We start from the raw sequence: 27,592 nt of genomic DNA, 5'->3' as shown, positions 1-27,592 counted from the left end.
GGTGTACCTTTTTCGGGTTCTGTCACTGAATGTTGGAGGGGAACCACACGCCGTTGTGAACCTAGAAGTTCAGAGTTTGGCGCCGTAGCATACAAGGAAAGGCGGCGGAAACCACCTTTCAGACACACCGATCTTATTCCATCTTATTCTTCAAATTGTAAGCTTCACTTCACCGTTTGATTTCTTCACATGGGATTGTTTTTGAACCTTTTGGAAACTCTGATTGATTGTGATGTGTTTGCGTTTTCTTTATATTGTTGGAATTTGAATTTTTTTATAGTTCACATCGCAAACATGTATAAAGTGGGAAACTGAATGGGTTGATATTCGCTGGTAACTTGATTATAGAACCATATGTGTTCACTGCTTTTTTCTGCTTCTGACATGTAATTGGTATTATGAGTAGAATGTGTCTGAAGTCCTTGAATTTTTTTTATTCAATTGGTCTTAGTTCCTATTCTTTGAAACGACAACTTTTGTGCTCGCAGTTTTTATACTCGGTGAATTTAATTCTTTTTGTGGAACAAATTTGACATCAAATTGAGGGACCTGAACAAATTTTATCCTATTATTGTATGATTTAGGTCCTTCATTTTTTTTTTGTCACAATTGGTCTTTGTTCCAGTAATTTGAAAAATATCTATGATATATTTTATACTTGGTGAATTTCATTCCTTTTGGTCAAATTGTTCTTAGTTTTTATAGTTGTTCTATAATTTAACAGTTAGGAAAGATAGGCACTTATTCCTCTCTGAATCAAACATACATTTAGATGATGTTATTAAACAGTCATGCTTTTGGATAGAATATAGATATTGCTGATGCATTCGTGCACACTGATTTTTGGTTGATTTACTTCAAAATGAACAAAAACTTATTGTTCTGGAGGTGTGGGGTTGGAAAAGGAGAGGAATGATGCAATCCTTTTTTTTTTTATGGCTGCAGCCTGTTAGTTACTAACACTCTTTAAGCCCCGATGATGATCTGTTTTTTATTATACTCTTTAGGAGAAATTTTGTAAGGGAAGTAGGAGTTCAGATTATGTGTTGTATTTCTGCATCTTAGTATGTATCTGAACTCTAAGCAATCAAGGTGTTGAATTCAAATTGTAAGAGAGCTACTATTCATTCTGGAATTTTCTATTTTTATATATAGTTATGTTCCACCCTGAAGTGTTATAAAATTGTCTTTCAGAGGAAAGTCATGGCTATGAACCGTGCCAGATCTATAAGATATATTCTTACAGTCAAAGAGGCAGTTAAGGTTGCACACCAACGAACTTATGCCGCCGGAAAAGCAAAGAAAGGATCTAAAGGGGGTGGATCTGCGGATTCACCCAAGGCATCAACTCTTAGCAAAGAAGTCAAGGCAAGCACAGTTGTAGGTGCTAACATTCTGAAGGAAGGAACTGATCCAAAAATCCTGCCTGATTCAGAGTACCCCGACTGGCTGTGGCATCTGCTCGATAAACGTCCGGCACTTAGTGAACTACGTAGGAAGAATATTGAAACACTATCTTATGAAGATCTAAAACGCTTTGTTAAGCTGGATAATCGTGCAAGGATCAAGGAGAGTAACTCTCTGAAGGCAAAGAATTGATTTCAATGGTCAAAAAGAGAACTAGGAGTATGGGGATTGAAGCGACAGTGTGGAGTTTTTCCATTTCTTTTATTTCTTGTGATTCTGGGATTCCTCTGAGTAATCGGCTTACATGTATGCAGGCATTAAATGGAACAAAGGCCAAAGAGTTGGATGATTTTGCACATTTGTTGTTTCTTTTCTTTCTACTACTTTTTAGTCTGTTTTTTACCTGGTGTTTGGTAAATTAAATCTGACTGCTTTTCTTGATTGAACAGAACCTTGTCCATAATTTTGTTCTATGCTTTATTTTGCTTTTCTAGACATTTATTATAACGTTCATTCAAGGGGATTCCTATAGAAAGGGCAAAGGAATGTCGCTCCCTTCAAAACTCAAAGACAGATTTGTGGCAACTGAGCAGTTACTCACATCAATTTTGCTTCGTTCAAGAATCACATGGTAAAACGGTGGATGAACTTTCCCGTTAGAATCAAATATCACATACTTGGTAACACATTATTTAATAGAAGATCTGAATGGAACTTTTAATTTTGTACTCTTTTCTGATAGAAATGTAATGAGATTTGTTGTGATTGGCATTGGCCCAATTATGCCATTCTTCTAACAAGAATGATATACTGTACTTTAAAAACGTAAACTAGTTCAACTTCATACAATATTTGTTAGTATTTCTTTCATTGCTTTACATGGGCCATGGTTTTGACATTGCAATCCAACTTCATGGATGTAAGCCACCATCTCTTGTCCCCTGACCAGTGAACATAACTGGTGGGTGATCCAATGCTATCTCACTTTTGGAGGTTTGCTAAAAATGCATATGCTATTTCCCTTTTCTACATGGACTTGGTGGAGCCTTCTGTCCAGGATTAGTCATATACTGGAATAGCCTTGGTGAACTTTCTAATTGCTTTATCTAAAAAGGAATTTACCCTTGTAAAGTAGGGTTTGTTTTCTGTTTTCCTTTATTTTATTTTTTAATTACGAAAAGTTCACTGTTGTAGTTTGCTATTCAAACCTTTGAAAATAAGATTAAATTTTGCTTCAACATATATAGTCCCTAAGTTGCATTGAATTGATCTGAGTTAAATGTACTGAGTGCTTTAATTAAAATAAATAGTGAATTTCTTTATCTTCTCACTTTATACATTATATCAAATTAGAACAGTTGAAACATTTTGAGATCCGGGGATAATGTGTATTGGTCATGCTCTAAGTGGTCCCTGACTGCCTCCCTGTATCATTGTTTTTTATTTTCTTTCTTCCTTGATTGTGGTCCCTGTACTGTATTTACTTATCCCATAGGAAAATGTTTAATGTTTTCTGAATGCAAAGTTGGGACAGCAAAAAGTGGTTTTCTCTTTGATTATAGAATGTATTTTATTGAGAAGCATGAATAGAAATAATATTATAACATATTGCATAGTTTATTAATTATATGATGTTCAAATAATTGAAATGTAATGTTGAATCCCCATATGTTAGATGATATAATCTGGTAAGAAGATTACATATCCAGGATATTGAATCACGGTTTAGTGATGGTTGTTATGGCTCCTAGAGGCCATGTGATGCTGTGATTTTCTGACCCCTCACTAAAGCAAGACAGTGACTTGCTGAAGTTAAAAGAGGAGGCAAGAAAATGATACTGGAGGAGGGTGGAATTGGACATGACATGCATCATTGTTAAAAGTTGTTAAAAGCATGCAAACTCCTCTATACAGCTTTTGGATGTAGTACCTATATGTTAAAAGCTGCCTTTCACATGTTTGCTTTTGCTTTTTTTTTTAGAGTTGTGATTCCAAGATCAATGAACATGAGTGGTTGGACTCAAGTCACTGTTGTGCACCTAGCAAAGACAGCTCACCAAAATCTTTAATCCTAATCCCTGCCAGCTGTCCTACGCAAGGTGAACTACCTCTCTAAAGGGATTTCCAACCCTCATTAACATGCATTATGGCCATTGATTCTCATAATATGTTCAGCCCTCACCTTGTACATTTCTGTTGCTGTGTTAATTATTGTTCGTTTAGGAGATTTTGATGGCTTAGCTGCAAGCATGAAGCATGTATACAGAAATACGGAAAAACTTCTTTTAACAATACCTTTTTAACAACTTTTTGACAATGCATACGTGGCAGTTTGTGATTGGTCCGTTTTAAATATTTTTTAAACATAAATTTAAATAAACCAATAAAATAATGACACGTGTTCCGTTGTCAAAAAAGTTGTCAAAAAGTGTTGTCAAAATATCATTGTCCCATAAATACTAAACGACTCTTTTTTCTTTTATGTGTTCACGGACATACATCACAAAAGTTACATGCATCAACTTGATATTATTTACTTAGACTTAGTATTACATGCGTTAAAATTGATATATTGATTAAAGATGAATGTAACTAATAATTATATTATATTATACTCAAGGGTTGAGGAGATGACATCTCAGCCAACACTTCAGCACAAGAGGAAATATCCTCAACTACTTATGTAAGTAACGTCCCTATAAACATAAATCATGATGAATAATATTAAATTAAAGGTAACTAAACAAGTTGTGTAATCTTAAAATAAGGTTTATCTTGACTAAATAATAGTGAATTAAAAGTAATTAAACAACTTATAAAATCAATGTAGGTACTATATATAGCCCCTAGTTATGAGGTATGTCAGTAGATTCATTTTACTACTATAATTTTATTGATGGTTATGTTGACTTAAATGTCAGAGTATTTTTGTAAGCTCTTCCATTAAGAATATTTTAACTACACTGGAAGAGGACATATCGGCCTAGAGATAGAGAGAACACACTAGTTGGAAGAGTCAGAAAAAATGTGTACACGTATAGTTGCAGAGACATCTCAATCCAACAAGAATATATATCAATCTAACCTAAACATTACACTAATTTGACCAAAGTATCGTGGTCTTTAAAAAAACAGTTAGGATGTCATGTGTGTCCAAAATTTTCACCTTTTTAATAGTTGTACCAAGCTTAGTAATTTTCACTTAACCAAAAACTTGAATTATTTAACCAACTATTTCAACTTGTTTAACCAATCAAATTTGATTGACATACATAAATATATGTTGATAGTTGATTTTTCATGTTACTAAAAGAATTTTGAACTAATATGAAATAGAAAATTAACTTTTATAATAATTTCACAAACAAATTTTGTTGATAAAAGGGGATAAGTCTCTCACACACTTGGATTTTTTTAAGAAGCTTGAGGTGATTGGAAGCATTTAGAACTCTAGAAGGAAATTCTTCTCGACAAAGGGTTCTATAAATTTGTTTTTTCTTCGCGGGAGGATATGAGAATAATTTTGGTTGTTGGAACTTAAAATTTATTTCTTGATATTCTTTATGTTTTTGTTTGAGCAGAAGATTTTGTCCCAGTTTTTATGAAACTCACAAAAACTTAATGTTGTATCTGTATACATGACCTTCCTTTGGAGTATTGATAATCATAATCAATTTTCTCAATAGCATGTGGAATTAACATGCCATTATCTTTAAATGATTATATTATGTCTCAAAGTTTCTTTGCTTGAGTCGTAGTTGATGTTGATTTGTTATCTGATTTGCTAATCAAATTTTAGTGAAAATGTCATGATTTGCATTTATTGTTGATATGAAGTATGAGAAACAAATTATATTTTGTTTAAATTATAAAATGATTGGTCATATTGCAAAATATTATAGCATGATGCCAACGTTAATTGTTAGGGAGAGAAAACATTTGGAGTAAAAAAAACAACATTATCATTCTAAGATGTTTGATACATTGGATGGGACTAAGGGTTCTCTAGATTCAATTCTAGTAATTCATTTGATTCTAATGGTCTAACCTATGAAACCTATGAAGCACCTTGTGGTAGAGCTTGTGGTACGACCATGTTGCAACATGTGGTTCAACCTCTGGTGCAATTTGTGGTGCAACTTGTTTATAGTCATTTATGGTCCAACAACATCCTAATATGGTTCAACCTCTTGTGGTTCCTCTTATATTGGTGCAACCTTTTGAGTTTCTTCATGTTGTTCAGTCACAAGTTAAACTTGAGGTGGTTAATCATGATAATATTTGTGTAGAGAATGAATCTTCTTCTAGTAATAACTTAGATGTTTTTAATGGTGGTGTGCCAATGAAATCCGATTATTTGGTTGATATGCCTTCTCTAGAGGTTTTGCTCCAATTGTCAATAGTTTGTAGAATTTACAACAACTAGATTCACCTTTTAGTAATTTTGAGACAACTCACAATTTTTTGACATTTAAGGATACTCCTTTTGTGGAGAAATTAAAATTAGCTTTTAAATTAATAAATATAGTTAATGAGAATGAAGAAGATAAATTGGAGATGATAATGAGTCAGTTTAAACTATTAGAAACCCTAAGGGTACACCACCAAAGAAAGTTAATGTTAAACCCTCAAAAATAAAGATTAAAAAAATGAATTCTTTGAATTTTTCTAAGCATATGAAGTTGAAAGTTTCTCATTTGTTTTATAAAGAAAATAACCGAAAATAGTCTAACACTAAAAAAAAAAAGTATACTTAGTGGGAGTCATTTTAGAGAGATTATAAAAACTCCATAAATAAATATAATGTAGAATTATTGTGGAAAGTTCTCTAAAAGATAATAATAGTAGAAGTTTTATGTTTTTCTGAAGAGGTTTATGACCTACACAAATTATAATTTATTTTTCACTCTTTTCCCCATTTTTTTTTCATTCCCTACCAAAATTTTATCGTTTCTTTTCTCCCAATTCTAGGTTCTTCTTCTTTTTAATCAAAACACAACACTCGGTTTCTTCTACTCCGCACATCAAACGTTTCAGCTTCCTCCTTTACCTCTCACTATGCTCAAACTGTCATTTGTTTTCTTTATCCTTTGTTTTTGAGTTTTTGGTTTATGTGTTGCAACACTAAGATGCTTCTATTGATCAGGATGTGAGGTTGTAGATAAAGAATGGTAGCATAGAAAGTTGAAGCAGAAATGAAGCTTAGGCCGAAACATTTCATGTTCCAACCTCTATTTTCAACATGTTGTTTGAAATCTTTTAGCTTCCCATTCGTTTTTACAATAAGATAAATCACTTCATTTTTATTTTTTTATCAATTTTTAAAAGGAGTAAACAACTTTTGTTTTAATTTTTGAAAAGATATTATCCTCTAACTTTAATATTATATTTAAGGAATATGAAATAATTGTAATTGAATTTGGGAGGGATACAATTCTTTCATTATTTTTTAATTTATTAGATAGATGTTGTAACATCCTAAAAATATAATATAATAATATATATATATATATATATATATATATATATATATATATATATATATATATATATATATATATATATAAAAGAGTCATCATAGTAAGGATATGGTAAACACTTATTAACTATTATATAAAGTAAAGGCTTATAGTCATCCCAAAATAATTATAAAATTTCAAACTTTATATACAAACATCTTAAATCAAAATTATTTACAATAAACGACTCCCAAGAAACTACACTGCAACATCTTCACCATCAAGAGTATGCTTCAAAGATATCTCATCTCCCTCTGCTCACACCCACCAGATGATCACAACGAAGAGAGAAGACAAAGGAAATATACAACACAATATAAATAAGAGGGTAAGCTAAAAGAAAACAAACAATGATATATGAATACATATTAAAAATTTCTCATCAGATACTCACACAACACATCAATTGAAATTAAACTTTATTCATGACCACCACTTTTTGACTTGACCATCCGGATTAGTATGAATATGTAGCTATGACAGTTCGTGCACTTGTTGTGGTGAAACAGCTGGCCCACCCCAAGCTACCACACAAGGTTAGTCTGTTATCACTCACCTTAGGTCAAGGAAAAACCCCTAGGCTAGGATCTCCTGCTGTTCTCACGACATGCCTCACCCCTCTCTACTTGAGAATAGGTGACCATTAGAATGTTAGGAGAACTCCATGGCTAAGCTTCCCATATTCATACTTACAAACTTTGACAACCACCACTAAGAAATTCCTCCTTGGAATTCTCTTCCACACCATTTGAAACAATATACTTTACTTTGATACTCCAATAATACTCATACATATACATCATCCACAAATGAATCAATTACATAACTCAAACTAGCCAAGAACAAAGAAGAAAAGAGTACATTACAACCTGGACCAGTCGCTTAACACACACACTCGCTGAGCGGCCACAAAGTTTTCTTGCACAACGAACCAACTCGTAGTGCGAATCCACTGATAGTACCCCAGACTCTAAACCACTCGCTCAGCGAATCTGCTCGTTGAGCAAATAAAACTACCAGTGGTACCAGACCCCAACCTCTCGCTTAGTGCCCCAACTCGCTAGGTGAATCTTCCATACAGTGGTCCAAACCCCCAACTCACTCACTCAACGACCCCATTCGCTGATCGAATAAAACTCACAGTGCTCCCAAACCTCAACTCCTCGCTCAGCGCTCTTGCTCACTATGCGAATCATCAGACAGTGTGTCAAACCTCTCAGCCACTTGTAGAGTGGCTCCACTCGCTCAACGAGTCTGCATAATTCTACAACACAAAACTGTGGAATTATGATCTTACACAAAAAACTTACCAATTCTAACTATTTTCCCCAACTTCTAATCCTCCTAGATTGTGTTATATACTTAATTCTACTTCACTAAATGTGCTTAAACCATCCTATCATCATTCTAAAGTGTTTACTAATCACATTACACTCTAAAAACTTCAAAATCTCAACATATAGACCCAAAATGAATTCTATTACTTTTAGCAAAATTTCAAACAACTTAGGGACTTTAACAAGTCCCAGATGACCTACCTAACTTACCTCAACTCACCAATTTAGTATCCAACCTCCAACTGAAATTTTACCTCATTTCCTCAAAACTGTAAGAGAAAGAAAAGAGAACAATGTTTTAGAAAGATAGAAGGTATTTAGATAATGAGATGAGATTTAGAAAATTTTATTTATATTATAAAATTATTTTAAATTAAAATATTCAATCTTATTATTTTAATACATTTATCTAAGAATTTATTTTCTTGTCTATGCTTTGAGTTTTAAAAGCTTATCAAAATAATATCTAACACGAACATATTAAAATTATACCAACGATGAATTATTGTTATTAATTTTCTATTTAAAACTTCTATATTATCGATTCATTCCAATAAAATTCAACCAGAAAACTATTTTAGAAACAATGAGGTTAGATAATAATTGACGATGGTAACAAGAGAGAGGGGCACAATCTCCTCCCTCTAAAATTTAGAAAAGAGAGAAAAAAAAAAAATAGAAATGTTACTAACACTGTTACTTACGCTTTTGAGTAAGATCTCTTATTTAATGGAACTTTTTAGAACTAACAAAAAGTTGTGGATTGCATTTATTTGATTGTACTCTCACGATATTTTCGGTTTTTTAATAAATTCCGACTAATAATATATATTGCTATTAAGAGGAATAATAATACTTTTTAGTCTCAAATATATTTTCAATTCTCATAAAATGCGAATGTTGTAACTTTATATTTTTAAATATTTTCTTTGTTTAGTTACTTACGAGTTAAAATTTGTTATTTCAATCTTTAATATTATGCGACAGTAGTTAACTATTTACGTATTAAACAAAATATGAACAAGCAACACTTTTAAAAAAATAAAATTTTTAAAATGTTATTTATCCATCCTAAAATATGTTAGGAGTCAAAATTAGTGATTTTGACTTTTTAAGGAAAGAAAGAAAAATGTTTACTGAAATTAAAAGTTATATAAGAGGAAAAATTAATAGCTTTTTATTTTGTAAAAGTTAAAATTAAAATTCCCCCATTTTACAGATATTATGAATATATTTATGTTTACTTTTAATTATCGAAGCAATTGTTTTAAAATAGTGGTAAAATAGTAAAAAAAATTTGTATAATAATACTTTGACAATATTTATTTTTACAACATTTTTAATAATTATGTATTATTATGTTATTAGTTTATATTAGTATTTATAATTATTATTATTGATTATAAAATAATTTTAGATTAGTTATAAAATGTAAATGATATTAAAATTTTATGAAGTATCATCGTTTTTCTTTTATAGATATTCTGACGAGAGGCTCATCAGATATGTCACCACGCGTGCTCACTTTCGTGTCGTTCACGTATTCATCATATCATAATCTCAAATTACCTCATGCCTACTACATCTTCATCATACATTAATTTATATTTTCTTTGTTTCTCTATTTGTATGATCAAGAAGAGAAGAAATAAAAGTTTTCTGGTCATAAAATGTGGGTAAAATATAAAATATGTATTGTCAAATTTTGTAGAATATTAATGCAAAATATTTTGATATCTATTTAAATATTATGTATTGAATTAAGTTTCATGTTTATGGTAAATTTTGATATTTTTAATTATTTTTTATTATAATTTTTATTACTGAATAATCAAATTTTTTATATTATACGATTAAGTTTCTGTCTTTTAATAGTAGATGATGTGTTTTATTATTTTGTTTATTATGTGAGATTCTCTAATTAATGTAAAATTTTATTATATTTAAAGTACACTTTGTATTATTTTCATTGAAAAGTGTGCTGAATAATAAGAATTATCTCATTAACTATTTAATTGTTGTGATTGGGATAATCCTTAATTAGACTATATAATGAGATGGAAGTATTTGAAAAACATAACAAACAACCTTATTATAAAGGGTTTTCAATGAAAATAATAATGTCGTTATATATTAATTATAATATGATTCTTATATACATAACTTCATATTTATAATATATAAAGAGGAGGAACTAAGATGAAAAATTACAACCAAGTAAACTAGTTTTTAAAAAACTAAATAATAAATATTCAATTGAAATTCTTTTTAAAATATTTAACAAGTAAACTAGTTAATAAAAAACTAAGTAATAAATATTCAATTGAAAAATATTTCTTTTCAAAATATTTAACAAGTAAAAAAATTGTAATACAAAGTTAATTTAAAATATACAAATTTATCAAAGACTTCAAAGGAATTTAATTAATTCAATATTTAAAATATATCTTCCGAATCATTGAAGGAGATTTTCTCTTGGTTTTTTTTATTTAAAGAAGCTATCTTAAAAATAATTATTCCGGAACGTGTCATGTTCTAGTCAGAATATCTAGTCAAGTATTTGGTTCAAAATTTAATATGTAAGATTAAAATCCAAACATAATTATATCGATTGAATTAAAAATAGTCAGTTTTTTACAATTATACTAAAAATGAAAATAGATAATATCTTAGGTATGGAAACATATAATAAATTAATATGATACAAATTCTTCTTTTCGAGACAGTATATTATTAACACACCTGACTAAAACCTAAAGAGAATTTTAGTTTTTGATTTCTTTGTTATTATACTAAAATGAAAAGGTAAAAACCCAACGACAATAAATCTAAATTAAAAGTACTGTAGTTCGTGGCTTAAATTCTCATAACACAATCATGCACACTTTTACTTTTATGTTTATGAGGTGTTTTAAAGTCTACTCCACATACATGATTTATATTAGGTTGAAAATCTTACATTAATAATTTTATAATATTTAAATGGATGTAAATCTTATTTTACTTGTAAGAATGAGTTAGGTTTAAAATTTACTTCTTAATATAGTATCAAAATAATGTGTTGAGTCCTATTTTAGCAAAAATAATGGTTTATTTGACATATTATATCATATATTATCGAAAAATTTACTATTTGTTGAGTTTATCATTCACCTGTTATCAGTTAACATATTAATGTTTAATCTTATATTCGAGATATATATATATATATATATATATATATATATATATATATATATATATATATATATATATATATATATATATATAAAAGGAAGGAGTTAAAGATCCAACAACGATTTTACAATATAGAAGTAAATACAAATTTTACGTTCCAAAATCAATTCTATAAAATTAAATTAAATTTAAAGTTTATTTTTAACATTTTTAATTTAAAATATTAAAACATTTGATTAATGACTTTTTTTTAAATAGTGTTTAACTTGTTATTTTTAACTAATGTAATATTTAGATTCATAATTAAATTATTTCCTATACTTTTTGTTTTATGGTATAAATTATAAGTTTATAGGTATGAAAATTCTCGTAACTAAAGAGAAACTTTCTCAAATTCTATGAATTGGTCTTTGCAAGTTGCCATGGCAATGACATGAAATAATTGGATAATTAGGCCGACAAATTTTGATTTATATGTTTTCAAGAGTTGAAAGTTTTAGGTCCATAACTAAAGTTAGGCTCATAAAAGAACAATTCAACTACTTTTAGAGAGAATATTACTTAGAAATCCCCAAACAATACTTTCTTGTTGAAAGGAAGTTAAATTTTTGCACTTTCTTTTAATAGAAATGCTAGTTAGTAATATGATTTCATAACACTCTTTTAAAATTTATTAAAACTTTAAAAAACATTTGGTAGATCTCACATCTTAATTAACAACTTCATTTCAATGAGTAGCACTTCCCAATTTCCTAACCCTTCTCTTTTAATCTAAAATAACAGTATTTTAATTTTAAATAAAAAATTATTTCAATATTTTAATTACTTTTTAGATATTTTTATCTTTAAAATATTATAAAAATTGTTTTTTGTTTTATAATGAATTTTATGAAAGTTATTTTAAACATTTTCCCCAACAATCTGCGTTTATGTTGTGTTATAACTCACAATGAAACTTTTTTTTTGTTTGTCAAATCCTTCATATTTTACATGACTTTTATGAAGTACAAGAATTAAATATTTCATAATTTAATTTAATTTCGAAAAAAAAACATATTTAACATTTTTGTCATACAATTAGTATTTTTTTAATTCATTCTTAGTTATAAATATTATTATTTAAAAAATTAAAAAAATATTATTTTAGAGTAGACATAAATACTTATTACACACATACATCAATAGGGTAAGATTTAAATTCAGTTCAGCTCAGTTAAAAACCATTTTCCAAATTAAGATTTGAACCCCTCACCCCCTCTGATGCAAGACCTACCACATCATTTGTTTATCTTAAATTAATTTATGAGAAAGTTGTGTAGAAAAAATTGTGAGATAGTAGAATTTCCTTTAAAAGATAGCGTGAATTCAACATATCTTTTATTTTCGTAGATGCCATATTCAATATTGCAAACATGTGTTGCTGTCTAATTTGTTGCCAAGTTATGATAAAGAAAAAAAGGTTCAATTCAATACAATTTACCTAAAACATTCCTGAAGAATGAGTAAGCAAATTATTATTGTGGTTGAACAATCTTGCAGTTCAAAGATGTGAATTGTATAACAAAACTATCACTTCAACCATATCCTCACATAATATTATAATTCATTGTGCAAAAACTCTGATAATTTATTTTATTATTATTACAAGTTGCAGAAAAGATGTTGATGGTCCATTGGTTCTGTCTCTGAAAATGTGCAGCAAAAGCACCCTGCTTCAGTTTAGCCTCTATAATTACTTCAATACCTTTTTCAACAGTGAAATCTCATTTCCTTTGGTTGAAATTCCTGCTTCTACCATCATTGCATCCAACCCCTTTCATTATTATCCATGTCCTTTGCATCCAACAAGATGTTCACTGTTCTGAACCATAATCATCAATGAGATTTTTATTGGCATCTTAGAGTTCCCTTTTGAGATTCCAAGAAGAAAAAGGTTTCCTTTTTTTTTTTTTTTTCTTGAATATTACATCCCTTTCTCATGTTATCTACTGCAAATGGTCTTGTGATCACTTTTATAAACAATATTCTTCTTTGAAGTGTCTGCTACCTTTTATTTGTTAACTTTGTGAGAACAATTATGGCTGTTTCCATTCTTATACCATCTGTTTGATATTATTAATTGGATCACATCACCAACCCACGTAACCAGCCTGAGGGACCATTCTTTTTCCTTGTGGTGCGCTTCTGATACTTATCATACTCGATTACTGAGTGTTTTAATGGGATTTTGCAACTAGCACTGTTCAACCCTTTAATCAGTCTCATGTGTGTGCTTTAGTGCTTTTCTACATTTCTCACATGTGAACTTCGGTTCCCTTTATAACTTAATTTGTTCTTGTTCAATGTTATAATTCCCATGTAAGCTTTCTTGTGTTGTTGTATCAGTTTTCTATATTCCTCACACAGGTCCAGCTTCTATCTGTACTCTTGTTTTGTTCTGCATCATCAGTTCCATTCCACCCTCAATTACTCTCTTTCTTCTTCCCCTTTCCCTTTTGCAATCATTGTTGTTCTTGTTTTCAATTATTATCTGCTTTCATATTGGTAAAGTTGTTACTTGTAAGAGTTTTCAAATCTCTAGAGTTTTTAGCCTTTCCAATCTTGTCAATGGCTCCTACATACTTTCCTCTTCGTTGGGAGAGCACTGGGGACCAGTGGTGGTACGCATCACCAATAGATTGGGCTGCTGCAAATGGCCACTATGACTTGGTTCGTGAGCTTCTCAGAATGGACAGTAACCACCTTTTCAAACTCACTTCCCTGCGCAGAATCCGGCGGCTGGAAGTGGTGTGGGATGATGAAGAACAGTTCAATGATGTTGCAAAGTTTCGGAGCGAGGTAGCACAGAAGCTGCTTCTTGAATGTGAGTCAAAGAAAGGGAAGAACTCTCTCATCAGAGCTGGCTATGGTGGATGGCTAATGTACACTGCTGCCTCAGCTGGGGACTTGGGTTTTGTGCAAGTCCTTCTTGAGAGGAACCCTTTGCTGGTTTTTGGTGAGGGAGAGTATGGTATTACTGACATACTATATGCTGCTGCCAGGAGCAAGAATTGTGAGGTTTTCAGGTTGCTATTTGATTTTGCTATTTCACCAAGGTTTCTATCTGGCAAAGGAGGGGTGGTGGTGGAGGAGCATGTTGGGAACATTCCTTCTGTCTATAGGTGGGAAATGACCAATAGGGCTGTTCATGCTGCTGCCAGAGGAGGAAATCTGAAGATTTTGGAGGAGCTTCTAGCCAATTGCTCTGATGTTTTGGCTTACAGAGATGCTGATGGATCAACTGTTTTACATGCAGCTGCAGGAAGAGGCCAAGTTGAGGTGATACTCTTGTTTCTCATCATGAGTTCTGTTTCATTTTATGCATCAAATGTTTGAAGCTACTGCTGCTCTTTGCCTTATTTTCATAACCTGTTTCATATAACTATTCCGGTGGTCTTAGCGACCTTTTGAAAGCTCTTTTAACATATAAAGTTTTGTTGTGTTGATTGAACATATAGCATTCAGTACGAAATATCATAAGCAACAGAGTTATTATAATCTCTGTAAGATCATTATTGTTCTGAGTAGTTATTGCATGATCAAATAGACCACATGAAGAGGTAGTTACAAAAATCAAGGAATCCTCTTGTGTGACCTTGCTATCTGTTTTTATAACTATTTTCATTCATTTTGAGCTTTTGATTGGTTGTGCCTATGGACATTCTGCAACAATTAGTTTTTGTGATTTGCTTTTGCTGTGGTGGTATGGATTTTCAACTCTGAGCAATATTGCCTCTCGTGCAGGTTGTTAAATATCTTATATCATCCTTTGACATGATAAACTCCACAGACCATCAGGGTAACACTTCTTTGCATGTGGCTGCTTCCAGGGGCCAATTAGCTACAGCTGAAGCTCTTGTCTCAGCATTTCCCACACTGATTACAATGATAAACAACTCTGGAGAAACTTTTCTCCATAAGGCTGTGTCTGGTTTTCAATCTCACGCATTCAGAAGATTGGACAAGCAGGTTGACCTTTTGAGAAACATGCTGAGTGGGAAGAACTTTCATGTAGGGGACATCATCAATGACAAGAACAATGATGGAAGAACTGCTCTTCACATGGCCATCATAGGCAACATTCACACTGATCTTGTGCAGCTCCTCATGACTGCTCCCTCAATAAATGTGAATATCTCTGATGTTGATGGCATGACCCCATTAGATTACCTTAGACAACACCCCAAATCTGCATCATCAGATATACTAATAAAAAAGTTGATCTCAGCTGGTGGAATGTTTGGTTGTCAAGGTCATAGTTCAAGAAAAGCCATAGCTTCACACTTGAGAATGCAAAGCATTGGAAGCAGTCCTGGGACATCATTCAGAGTCTCAGACACTGAAATATTTTTGTACACTGGCATTGAGAATTTGTCAGATGCTACTGCTGATCATGGAAATGGAGGAGTGAGTTCATCTTCATCAGAACACATTCCATATGACCCGAATGCTGTTGAAAATCGCGTTTCAACAGCTAACAAAAGGCCTAGTTCTGTGAACTATGCAGCAGCAAGGTTGAAGAGAGCTCTTCAGTGGTCTAGAGTGAAAGACAAGAAATATGAAGAGAAGTTCAAAAAGTCTACAGATGAGGGTTCAGTGGACTCAGTCAGGAAATGGAATAACAGTTTTGATGAAACTCCAACCCCACTTAGGCAAAGATTTTCTAGACCAGTTTCACTGCCTAACAACAAAAGAACTCTTTCTGTCAGGAGTCAGCAGTCAAGTCCAAATGCTAAGAAGAGGTTTGCTTCAGGACTAGTGCATGGAGTGATGCAATCCATGCCACAAGTAAAGGTTTCAGGAAGATCCAGGTCTAGTTCCTTTTCAAAGTCATCAATATCTTCACCTAGATCAATAGACAAGCAAAAGGGAATTTACATTGACAATGACATTTCTGGGCCATCTAGCTTTAATCAACCACCACCTGAGGATGATGAATCACCAAAGTTGGTAAAGAGAACTTCAGTTGGTAGGAAGTTGAGGGGCCATTACTTCTGCTTTGGTGCACCTGGCCTTAATGTCAAAAACACAGTTCACAGGCGGCAAGAAAGCCAGAGTTACAAGGCTCATGCTGTTGCTGTGGCTTAACTGGATGAGCTTATATAGATAATTCCTGACCAGGCTAATTCAACAAATAAAGGGAAAAACTGCTTTATCAACTTTAAACTTACCTGTTAAGGGTTGCTAGGGGTTCTATAGTTGTAAGTTTTTATAGATATATTTTGTTACTTAAGGAATAGCTCATCATCCTCAAGTCCACTTTGTTAATTGAAAACTTATGTGTTAAAAGTATGTTTCTTATCATATTGGCATCAAATTGCCTTAATTTGGTGCCTAGTAATGTAAGAATTAGCTTTGCCAATGTGTTATTTAATCCTTTTGGTCACTGCACTCATCTGCATTTTTTCTAGATGAGTGACTTGGTATTCATGTGCATGAATGAAACTCAGACATTAAGCCTGTGAGACCCTTCTAAAGGGTGAATGGAGAATAAAAGCACATAATACTCTTAGAAGGATAGATTTAGCAAGAAAAGATGAAATGTGAATGAATGAATGCTAAAACAATGAGAGATCACTGATGCAAAATTATGATTTTAAGACAACTTACTATAACATAGTGAGAAAGTATGTCAAAGAACATCGTCTAACAACCTGGTAATCTAGCACTTCTTGTAACTGCTGTAGCACTCATATAAGCTACCAGTATGAAACAAGTACTAGACGAAAGTCATAAACCTTTGGAAAAGCTCTAACTCAACCTACAATAGTCCTTTCTAGACACGTGCAAAAGAAAACGAAGGTTTCAAGATAAAACTAACGAGTCTCATGCTTGGGAAAAGTATTGAAAATCCCTCAAGTGATTAAGCTGTAATTTGTCTTTCAGAAAACTTAAATAGAGAGGTAACTTATCATTGTAAATCCTTCATTGTTTTCAAGTTATATCTAGAAGTAAGAAGTGTATAGTTTCATATTCATTTATTTGAGTTTAAACCTTGTAATCAGCAACAACTTTACTCTTGTATAGCTGGAAGAAAATTTGTGTATTTTTTCTAAAAACATCTAATGTACTTATGTTTAAACTTAGGAGGAGTTTTAGCAGATAACTTGAAAAGACTTTGTATACTTAGCTTGAAGAGGCATTATGTACTCAGGTATTCAAGAGGGGTTCTATGTACTTATTATATGTCATAAGTGTTGTAATAACACTTAGAATGCCATGTGATTAGTGAAATCCTTTGTTATTGACTTTTTGAGAACAAGGAAAACATCGTTGTTATCTTTTTTGTCTTCTTTGGATAATTTACCTACGATTATCATGACTGATGGGTCTAGGGTTATCTCATAGTGTTGGTATTGTTAATCTTTATACATCTTTAACCATTGATAATGTTCTTTATGTCCTTAGGTCCCTCTTTAACAATTGATAATGTTCTTTGTGTCTCTAGGTCTCCCTTTAACTTATTATTCATTATTTGTCTAACCCATTCTCTTGGTTGTGTTATTTCTTTTATCAAAAATTATCTTTTCTTACTAGAGTTCGGGACAAATGATTAGCAATGATTTTTGTACTTTAAAAAGATATTTTAATTTAGATTTGTTATAATTGGATTTATTGAGCGAGAGAAACAAAAACATGTTAAAAATAGCTTTTTAGTTGCATAAATGTTCTTTGGATATTTTGAGATGTGTTAGTGTAGTTGTAACTAAGTTGAGCTCATGGAGGTATGGAAATAAATTAGTTAAAGTTTCATGACACCTTAAAGATAAAAAATCTAAGAATAACAAATAATCAAAACCACAAAAAGTCAAGTCAAGAATTGCATGAAAAGGACAAGTGAAACTTAAACAAAGATCCATATTTGATAACATTTTCTCAATCAAAAGTTAAAAAATAATAATTAAATGAGTATTAAGTATTCTATAGAGGAAAATCACCTAGCAAGATATCAAGAATTGTACTACTAAATGAGTAAGATCAATTATCACTAGTTGTTACCAAATATCGAGTATCGAGTATTATGCTTCCCAAGACAAAGCCTACATTTATTCTTTGATAAGTTGTTCACTAAGCTAGGGTATACCCCCCACAGTACCTCCTTGTGCCTGCCGAACACACTCTCGCATTGGGTAACTTAGCCAAGAAATAGGTAGAGGTGCTCACAGGTAAACTGGTCATTGGGCCTCTAGACCAATGGGTCCATAATTGTGGTTCATTCATATTGGGCCATGGTCAACAAAAATACACCTATAAATATTATTTTAACCATACTTTGACTTCACTTTTTGCATTAATTCAAATTTTACAAGAATCTATGACCAAGTACTAACTTAAGCGTCGGAGGATGTTTTGTAAGCATCCTACCATTCAATACAGGACAAAGGAGGCTTGAAGGACAAGTACTGGGTAGTGAAGAGTTCGTGGAATAGAAAGAGACTTTGCATGATAAGTTCAGTTTTGCAAGAAAAATTAGCGCCCACCATGGGGCCAACAAGTATTTTGTGAAGAGAAGTTAGTTATGTCAAGAAGAGGATTTACATGTATGGGTTCCACAAGAAAAAGAGCTACTGGAGAAGTCGGCCCTTAAGGAGTCCTATAATTCTTTGATTTGTTGGAGACAAGGCATCTTGAGGCCAATCTTGATATTGTCAGTCTAGTAAAAAGGAAAATTCTTGTTCCCATTATTATCATAAAAGTAGGACCGACCACTCTAGTTAATCGCCACCTGGAAAAATCTTTTTTTAAAGTTCTTAAAGGAGTCTGAATATAAACCGGATAATGGAGCTTTAGGCTTCCTTGTTAATGAGACCCACGCCATTGGTTCTCGAGAATGTGTGTAGTAGAAATATAAAAAGAATTCAGGAGAAGGGGTTAGGTACAAGGATTTATAGGATGCAACCACATTTGTTGGGATGCAATTATGTCGCAACAACATTTAGAAGACGAAGAACACACATTGTGAACTCGTCAAATGGCAATTGAACATGAAGTTGTGTGAAAAGGTTCATGTACACATAGAAGAAGTTGTCTTCGTTGCTTTCTTTGTTGTGACAAACACAACCAATGATGCATGCCTTCTTCAGAGATACAACGTCTATCAACACCTCATGTTGGAGTACGTAAATGCTCTATAGCCAAGAATTCAATATCCAAGACCATCTAAAGTCTGACAGTTGGGCTCAGACCTTGGTGTTCACCCAATCGTACCCTTCCTTCTTTTTCCACTTGATCTCGGCATGTTCTTTAAGGGGGGTTCGCTCTGTTCTCTCTTATTACCCCCATGCTTACTCCCAAGCCAAAGGAGGATGTGGCATCTAACGATACTGACACCTGACTACTAACACTACTACAACTACTTGATCCCAACATACCTTTTGTGATTGACAATTACTTCACACTTCAACAATACACCTTTTGCAGTCACGAACAACAATAAAGCTCTCAAATAATTTTGTGGAAAACTATGTACATCATCATCCCTATTTATGTGGTGGTGACGATTCATCTTTAGACATAATAGGTCAAACCCATCACAAAGCAACCTATGAAACACCTTGTTCAAGGCAACTTTTTGAATTTTATAACGTTACTACCCCTTCATGGTAGCATTTCATTCTCGAACCTTCAAAACTCTTAACAAGACACCGCTTCGGTTTCTACACCTACTCCTATCAATCACATCCTCTCAGATTTGACAACTCATCATTCAAACCTCTTGGTCGTTATGCTCCTCGAGGCAAGGGGGTTACAATACCCATAGGATTATGACCAAAGATAATAAATTTTCTTTGCAAAATTATTTTGCAAAGTCACACATTTCAACTATCGAACACTAACACCTCACCTCAATTACAAACCAGGTTGACACTCTTTGCATGTCTTCAAGACACGAAAAGACTGTGAGGCTAGTGTACTGTATATGACTAATGACCCCTCGACCTTTCAAACTACAACCTTTAAAGACAAAGATATGATACCATTTGTCGAGCACCTAACGTCAAGTAACCTGTAGCTAGTATAATTGATAGGTGGACTACCGAATAATTTATGGAGGATGGATCACCTAGCCGAATATCAAGGATTGTACACTAAATGGATAAGATCAATTATGACTAGCGGGTACCGAACATCGGATATCGAGTATTATGCTTCTCATGCCAGAGCCTGCATTTATTCTTTGATAACCAAGTTGCTCACTAAGCTAGAGTATTGTTTACCGGTACCTCTTTGTGTCTGCTGAAGACACTCTCACATTGGATAACTTAGCCAAAAAAATAAGTAGAGGTGCTCAAGGTATGTTGGCATTTGAGCCTCTAGATTAATGGGCCCATAACTATTACCCATTCATATGGGGTCCATAGTTAGCAAAATATGCTTATGAATATTATTTTAACCCTACTTTGACTTTACTTTTTGTATTAATCTAAATTTGTCTTGAATTTCTTATCAAGTATTAACTTGAGTGTTGAAAGATCTTCTAAGATACCCAATTATTCGGTAGAGAACGAAAAAGACTTGGAGGATAAGTATCAGATAGTAAATAGTATATTAAATAAAAAGAGACATTATTGGATAAATTCGATTCCGCAAGAACAATAAACATAAAAGCATACATGAATATTTAAAGAATAAAAAAACCTAGTAAAAGAGGAAAAAAATATTAAATGAATCAAAAATATTTTTTTTCTCAAAAAGAAGAAACAAAAACATTTACCTATAAACTTCAAAGAAGCAAATCAAATTTCAATATATAAAAAAAGAAAAAAAAAGCCTCTTCTGTTATTTTAAACATATAGAAATAGGGAAAACAACACAATGTCTTTCGGGAAGCAATTGTGAGAACAAAAAAAAAATGCATAGGAATGAAAAGAAATAAAGCTAATGCATCAAAGAAGAAGAAAACCTAGGACAAGGTGGGAAATGATCGAGAAGCTGGAGAAAAAGGATCAAATTGTGATAATATTTGCGCATAGAAGAAGGAGAAGAAGAATTGAGAAGCTCATAGAAAGGAAAAAAAGAAAAGAAAATAAAACCAACAAAAACCATGGGTGTTAAAGAAGTACTATGAGAAATTTCAAAAATTTTCCTACACCAGTACAAAGAAATAGTGAATAACATCAACTGATGGAAAAACCTTTAAAATGTACACATGTCTACAGGATAAGCTTGAGTAATCTATATATTTTCGCAGCACATAGATGAGTAAGTGACAAAAAAAAAACCAATAAAATGACCATGCGTATGGACAATTTAGATTTTTCCTAATACATTCTTTTCATAGCTATATAGTTGACAAGGTCAATATATTTTTAAGAAAACAAGAGTAAATAGGTGATTTGTATATATTGTATTTTACTAGAAGTGAGTGGTTTTTGTAATGTGTTGAGTTATTGTTGAAGTGTGTGTAGACAGTTACTTTTAACATTTTAAATTTTCTTTTAATTTTAAAATATAATTAGAGATAAAACAAAAAAATATGAAATATGTTTGTATATTGTTATAGATTATAATTAAATGATTCTTTTTTATTTATTGAAAAGGTAAAATTATCTAATTAAAAAATATACTAAAAATAGTTACCGAAAGATTACATTTGTTATATCACCTCTAATATTCTATTTGTCTTTATCAAATCAATTGTTTGATAATACTTGAGAGGAATTATTCCATTAATATAACCAATATTTCACAATCAAGTATCTTTGGCTGGAATTTGAGTGTTTACTTTAAATGTATAATTAATGTCTTTTCTATAATATTTTCTTAAAACATACCTATTTAATCTTCTAACACATACTTGTTAGAAAAAGTTGTGATGTTTCGGTTGAATTGATCGATCGTTTTTCTTTACTTTTTTGTTTCATCGTCCAAAATCAATCTTAAATCAGATATATTTCGAGGTCATTATTTTATTGCGATAAATCAAGATAATTTTATCTAACCATCAATTCTATATTTTTAGACAATTATACTCAATAATCAATCATTAATATCATATATTTGTATAATGTAAGATAATCTTACTCATTAATACCTTATAATTATCCATGAATATGAATGACCGTTAATTCTAATTGATATATTTTATATAGTAGATGTGATAAGCATGTTACTAATCTTTCTCTAATTTCAAATCATCATTACATTAATAAAATCGAGTAATGGGTGTGTTTGAATATAAATTAATCTAAGGTTTGAACATTATAGTGTTTTGGTGTCAATGTCAAGTGCTTGGGTACATAATTCTTAAAACGAGTTCTTACTATTCAAACTATGGCAAGCAACACAGAAAAAAAATGTCAATTTTGGACGGAACCATGGAAAGGTGTTTGAGGTGGACTTAGGTGAACACAAACGACAAGTGGCACAACATGATGTCGACTGTTGACTAAGATTATTTTTATATGTTTTCGACGAAAACTTAGATTATTCTTACAATGATGTTTCCACACCCTATATATTCTTTTTCCAGATGATCTTTTCTTTCTCCATATTTCTACAATGGCCACCGCCATCACAATAACTATGTCGAACTTCACCATTGTAATTTTTTCTTTGCATATTTAACGCATGTTTACCTTTGTTGAGTATTGATAATCTTTATTTCAATATAAGAAATCTTTATATTTCCACCACCTAATAAGACTTTGCTATTTGACCGAAAATATTAGTAGACCTTAAAATCTCACTAATATTTTAATTTAATATAATACATCAATACATTAATAATTTAATATTTCCTTTTTTATTACTATCACATATTGTTAATAATAATTATTACTATGATTCTTAAAATGAATAAAAAAATAATGTAATTTTTTGTATTTTATTTTAGTTCAGTAGAAATAAAATAACTGATCTCTGATTTTTGTTTTCTATGTTTTGTATATGAATCAGAAAGGCTATGTTTTCTACTAATTTATTTCTTCCATATTCGACATACAAAGAGCTTATTTACTCTTTGTGATGACTTGGATCATAATATGAAAATTCATTTGGAGAATTCTTCTTAGGGGCTTATCTTATGTAACTATTTAGCTTATTTCTTATGGTGTCCATTAGCTTATTGTTGGTGGTGTTGGAGGGATTATCATCATTGCTTATCTTTTGTGGTGTTTTTTAGCTTATTATTAGTGGTGCTTTGGTGTGAATCCAAATTCTTAGCGTATTCTCTCTTAGTGTTTATTATTTTTGTAAACGAGGTCTTAAGTGATAATTTTTCATACGTCATGGAGTTGACTGACTAAAATATATATATATATATATATATATATATATATATATATATATATATATATATATATATATATATATATATATATATATATATATATATATATATATATATATATATATATATATATATATATATATATATATATATATATATATATATATATGTATGTATGTATGGTTTGTTATCACGCGTATAAGAAAGTAATTCTATAATTAGAATGAATAGTTTTATGTTATTATGTATTATTCATAAGTATTTTCCTGCTTGTCCCTTTAACGTATATAATTTTTTGTTCTATGAAAAAAGTTACATGTTAAAAAAATAGGAAGAAACTATTTTCTTTCTTTTGTTTATGAAGTAAAAAACAAAACAGAGAGAAATGGTTTTTTTGAAAACTGTTTCATTGAATATTCTACGTTGTTCAATGAGTGACATTGAAGGGATGATGAAACACAATAATATACAATCAAATTTACTTATAGAAAATTAACTTGTGAAAATAGTGTTCAGGGAGGGTTTAGATATGACGTGTTGTGAAAAAATAAAGCATTACCATCAACTCAATTTTTTTCATAGAGGATGTGACCACACGAAATAAACTACATAATAAGAAAATACAGTTAAGAAGTAGTACATGTGTTTTGTGTGGTACATGAAATTGTAAGTCATTTATTTTTTTTCCTTACAAGCTGGTAGCATGAATATAACAAATTTGTGAAACTTTGGATGGGAAGATCTTTTGTTAATAATAATAGTATACAAATACACTACCAATTTTGTGAAAATTGGTGTTGGAAGTCTTACATCGACTAAAAATAAAATCAATTTATAATATATAAATAATATACAAACATCGTCTTACAAACTGGTTTTGTGAAGATGAATTAGATTTAAACTTACTTTTTAATATGGTATCAGAATCATCGGTAGATCACGGATAAGTATTAAAAACCATCTTTTTCTTACTTTTTCTAATTCAAATGGGTGCTTATGTCTTATATGTTTAATCTTAGTGCTTCAGAATATTGATCTTAGTGCTTTACTTTATATGGTTTGACTAACACATGCAGATACAAAATAACACCCATCACCTATTTTCTCTGATTGTGAATGTTCTTTATGCAAGATAACTGATGGAAGTGGTATAAAGAATATTATGTTGGACTTTATGCAAATAACTCGGCTTGTATCCTTGCTAACTCTTCTGAAATGTCAATCCTAAAAGAAGATAACACAGTCTGGCTGGAATGGTGGTTGTGGGTGGTATGTTGATTTTTTTAACAATTTTATTTTACAACCGTTTATGTGACAACTTGTGATTGATCCATTTTAAATATATAAACTAATAAAATAGTGATACACAATCTGGTATCAAAAAGTTGTTAAAATATCATGATCATTTATCTTTCCTTCTACCTTTTACATATTTGGTACTTTTGTACAACGTTGGAAATAACCCTAATTAACTTTTCAATTTATATTTGTTATTATTGATGAAAAAAAAAAAGAGACTAGAGAATAAAAAAAAAATTAAAAAACCGTAATATAAAAGATAATCATGTGTGATACAATAAATGTTTTATACTAAATACTCAAATACGCAGATTCAACTTTCAAGACTTTCTTCTAAATATGTTATAGTAGGAAAATTTTGTTTTGAATTTTATTAAAATGGATTTTTCTGCAAAAACCAAAAATATCAGTTTTTTTAAAAAAAAATGTTTAAAAGTATTGTTACTCGACTCCAAAATAGATTTAGTAAAACACCTTGAATAACAAATTTGAATTCAATTTCATTAAGTATTTAGTAAGTGTTGTCAATGATAAATGTTCATGCTTTAGCACTCAATTTTTATTTTATTAGCATTAGCTGCAAAACCTGTGATGTGAGTATTATTCTGCAAAATTTGGGTCAAAGGGAAGAAAACAGCTATCGCAAAAATAGACTTCAAAGTCAACGTTTTTCACTTTTAAATTTCTATGTAACTTTCCAATGGATTATTATATCGTACAAATTTCACGTACGTCACGTCTCTCCTATTTTGACTCTCATTCTCTATGCGTGAACACACTTGTTCAAACACTATTCTTAACAAAACTCTTTTTTTTTTTTCTTAATAGGAATCCAAAATATCATCTAACTCATTTAGTTCACCACTAATAAAATTATATATATATATATATATATATATATATATATATATATTTGTTATAATTTTTAAGTGTGTTTTTTTATCTAAATATCTTTGCATAAGTTATTATATGATATTTTAATTTATTTATTTTTGTGAGTTTTGTAATTTCATATCACTTTTCAGATTTTCTCTTGTTTTAAGATTTCGTACCCACTTATATATTATATACTGTGAATTGGTTTTATATATGGCCAACAAACAATAAATATCGCTAAGACAGACTTTAATGATGACTTTGATACCATGTTAAAAAGTTTTGACTTTAAATTCAACTCATGACTTTGATACCATGTTAAAAATAACTCAATTCCCAAAACCGGCTTATAAGATGAGATTTGCACTCACTTATATACGGTCTTATCTCTAGTTCACATTGGAACTTCCAAAAAAGAAAAAAAAAAGAAAAAAAAAAAAAAATATATATATATATATATATATATATATATATATATATATTATAAAACATAATTACATGTAAAATATATAGCGTGTTTAAGAATAATAAAGATCATCTAAACTAAACCAATATATTTATTAAATATTAGATATTTAAAAACATAATTTTTAATAAATCCATTTTAAAAGTAACCAAAACTTAATATTACGTGTAAAGATTGAATTGAAATATATTAATACTATTTCAGAATTTCAATTCACTGTAGTATACGTGTAAAGATTGAATTTCAATATAATAACATGTGAAATGGAAACTCATTTCACGGAATTTTCGTACAAGAAATCACTTCAAAACATATCGTATGAGGATTAAACATTAACTAATCCACTAATAACATTCCTCTATTTCGTGTTATTCAATTTTCTCTAGCGAATTTATTCTATAATTTTTTAAATATGAGTTTGGTCTCTCATATTTTAAATTTTTTTTTAATTTAATAAACTATTGCATATGAATGATATATGATTGTTTTCTAATTATGATATCATAATTTATAATATTATATAACATAAATTTAAAATAAATAAAAAAATATATATCTATGGGTAGAATATATGTGTCCACATAAACCACCACCTCAGTGATACACTTGCAGTATTTTTCTATTACTTTCTACAATATTATTTTTATTACCTCAATTTTATCGAAAAATTGTGTGGTTGGATCGAAGAAAACAAAATGATAAATGTAATGACATATAAGAAGAAGATTTTCTCTTCACTGATATCGAATTTTTTTAGATTTATCTTCTCTGTCAAGATATGACTCACTTTATTTATAATACATTTAATTTTCTTTTCTTATTATAATGTTAAATGTATTCTTTATTAGATTTGTTTTCGAAAGTGTTAACGTCACTCTCTAACACTTTTTTATACACTTTGCACAAACATTCAGATATTTTCTTGTGGATGTTTTGACTTCTATTAGTTTAATCAACTAAGAACAATCAATTCGAGTTCTTATTAATGTTTTGGTTCGTAAGGTATGGTTTTCTTAGTTTTTTTTTAAGTTTTGATGTTATTTTTCATCTCTTATCTTTTCTTAGGTTGTTATTGTTTAGAGAAGAATTAACTATCAAACAAGGAAAATAATTCAATTGACTAATTTAAATAATTGTGTTGTTTTTTTTTACTTATTTTTTAGTATTGATAAATATATTTGGAAAGAAGTAGAAATTCAACGTACGAATGAAATTTATGTTTAAAACTCATTAGAATGAG

General features: G+C 30.5%; 2 protein-coding genes across 3 annotated transcripts; both read left to right on the top strand.

Annotated features, from left to right (window-relative positions):
- On the top strand, positions 1-2,170 carry LOC106767093 (54S ribosomal protein L37, mitochondrial). 2 transcript variants are annotated; one of them, XM_014651918.2, is made up of 3 exons: positions 11-157; positions 1,008-1,108; positions 1,195-2,170. In XM_014651918.2, exon 3 carries the CDS (start codon positions 1,204-1,206, stop codon positions 1,597-1,599), a length of 396 nt encoding a protein of 131 aa, XP_014507404.1. In that variant the 5' UTR covers positions 11-157; positions 1,008-1,108; positions 1,195-1,203; the 3' UTR covers positions 1,600-2,170. The 2 variants fall into 2 exon arrangements, with proteins under 2 accessions (XP_014507403.1, XP_014507404.1); XM_014651917.2 differs by lacking the exon at positions 1,008-1,108 and having other exon boundaries at positions 1-157.
- Positions 2,171-13,106: 10,936 nt separating this feature from the next.
- On the top strand, positions 13,107-16,870 carry LOC106768766 (ankyrin repeat domain-containing protein 50). The gene is made up of 2 exons (XM_014654077.2): positions 13,107-14,758; positions 15,224-16,870. The coding sequence occupies exons 1-2, from the start codon at positions 14,048-14,050 to the stop codon at positions 16,565-16,567; spliced, it is 2,055 nt and encodes a 684-aa protein (XP_014509563.1). The 5' UTR covers positions 13,107-14,047; the 3' UTR covers positions 16,568-16,870.
- Positions 16,871-27,592: the final 10,722 nt, after the last annotated feature.

This window comes from Vigna radiata, chromosome 7 (genome assembly GCF_000741045.1).
Source record: "Vigna radiata var. radiata cultivar VC1973A chromosome 7, Vradiata_ver6, whole genome shotgun sequence".
Taxonomy (NCBI): domain Eukaryota; kingdom Viridiplantae; phylum Streptophyta; class Magnoliopsida; order Fabales; family Fabaceae; genus Vigna; species Vigna radiata.
Note: the sequence above shows the minus strand (reverse complement) of the source record. Positions and strands in the feature narration are given on the sequence as shown.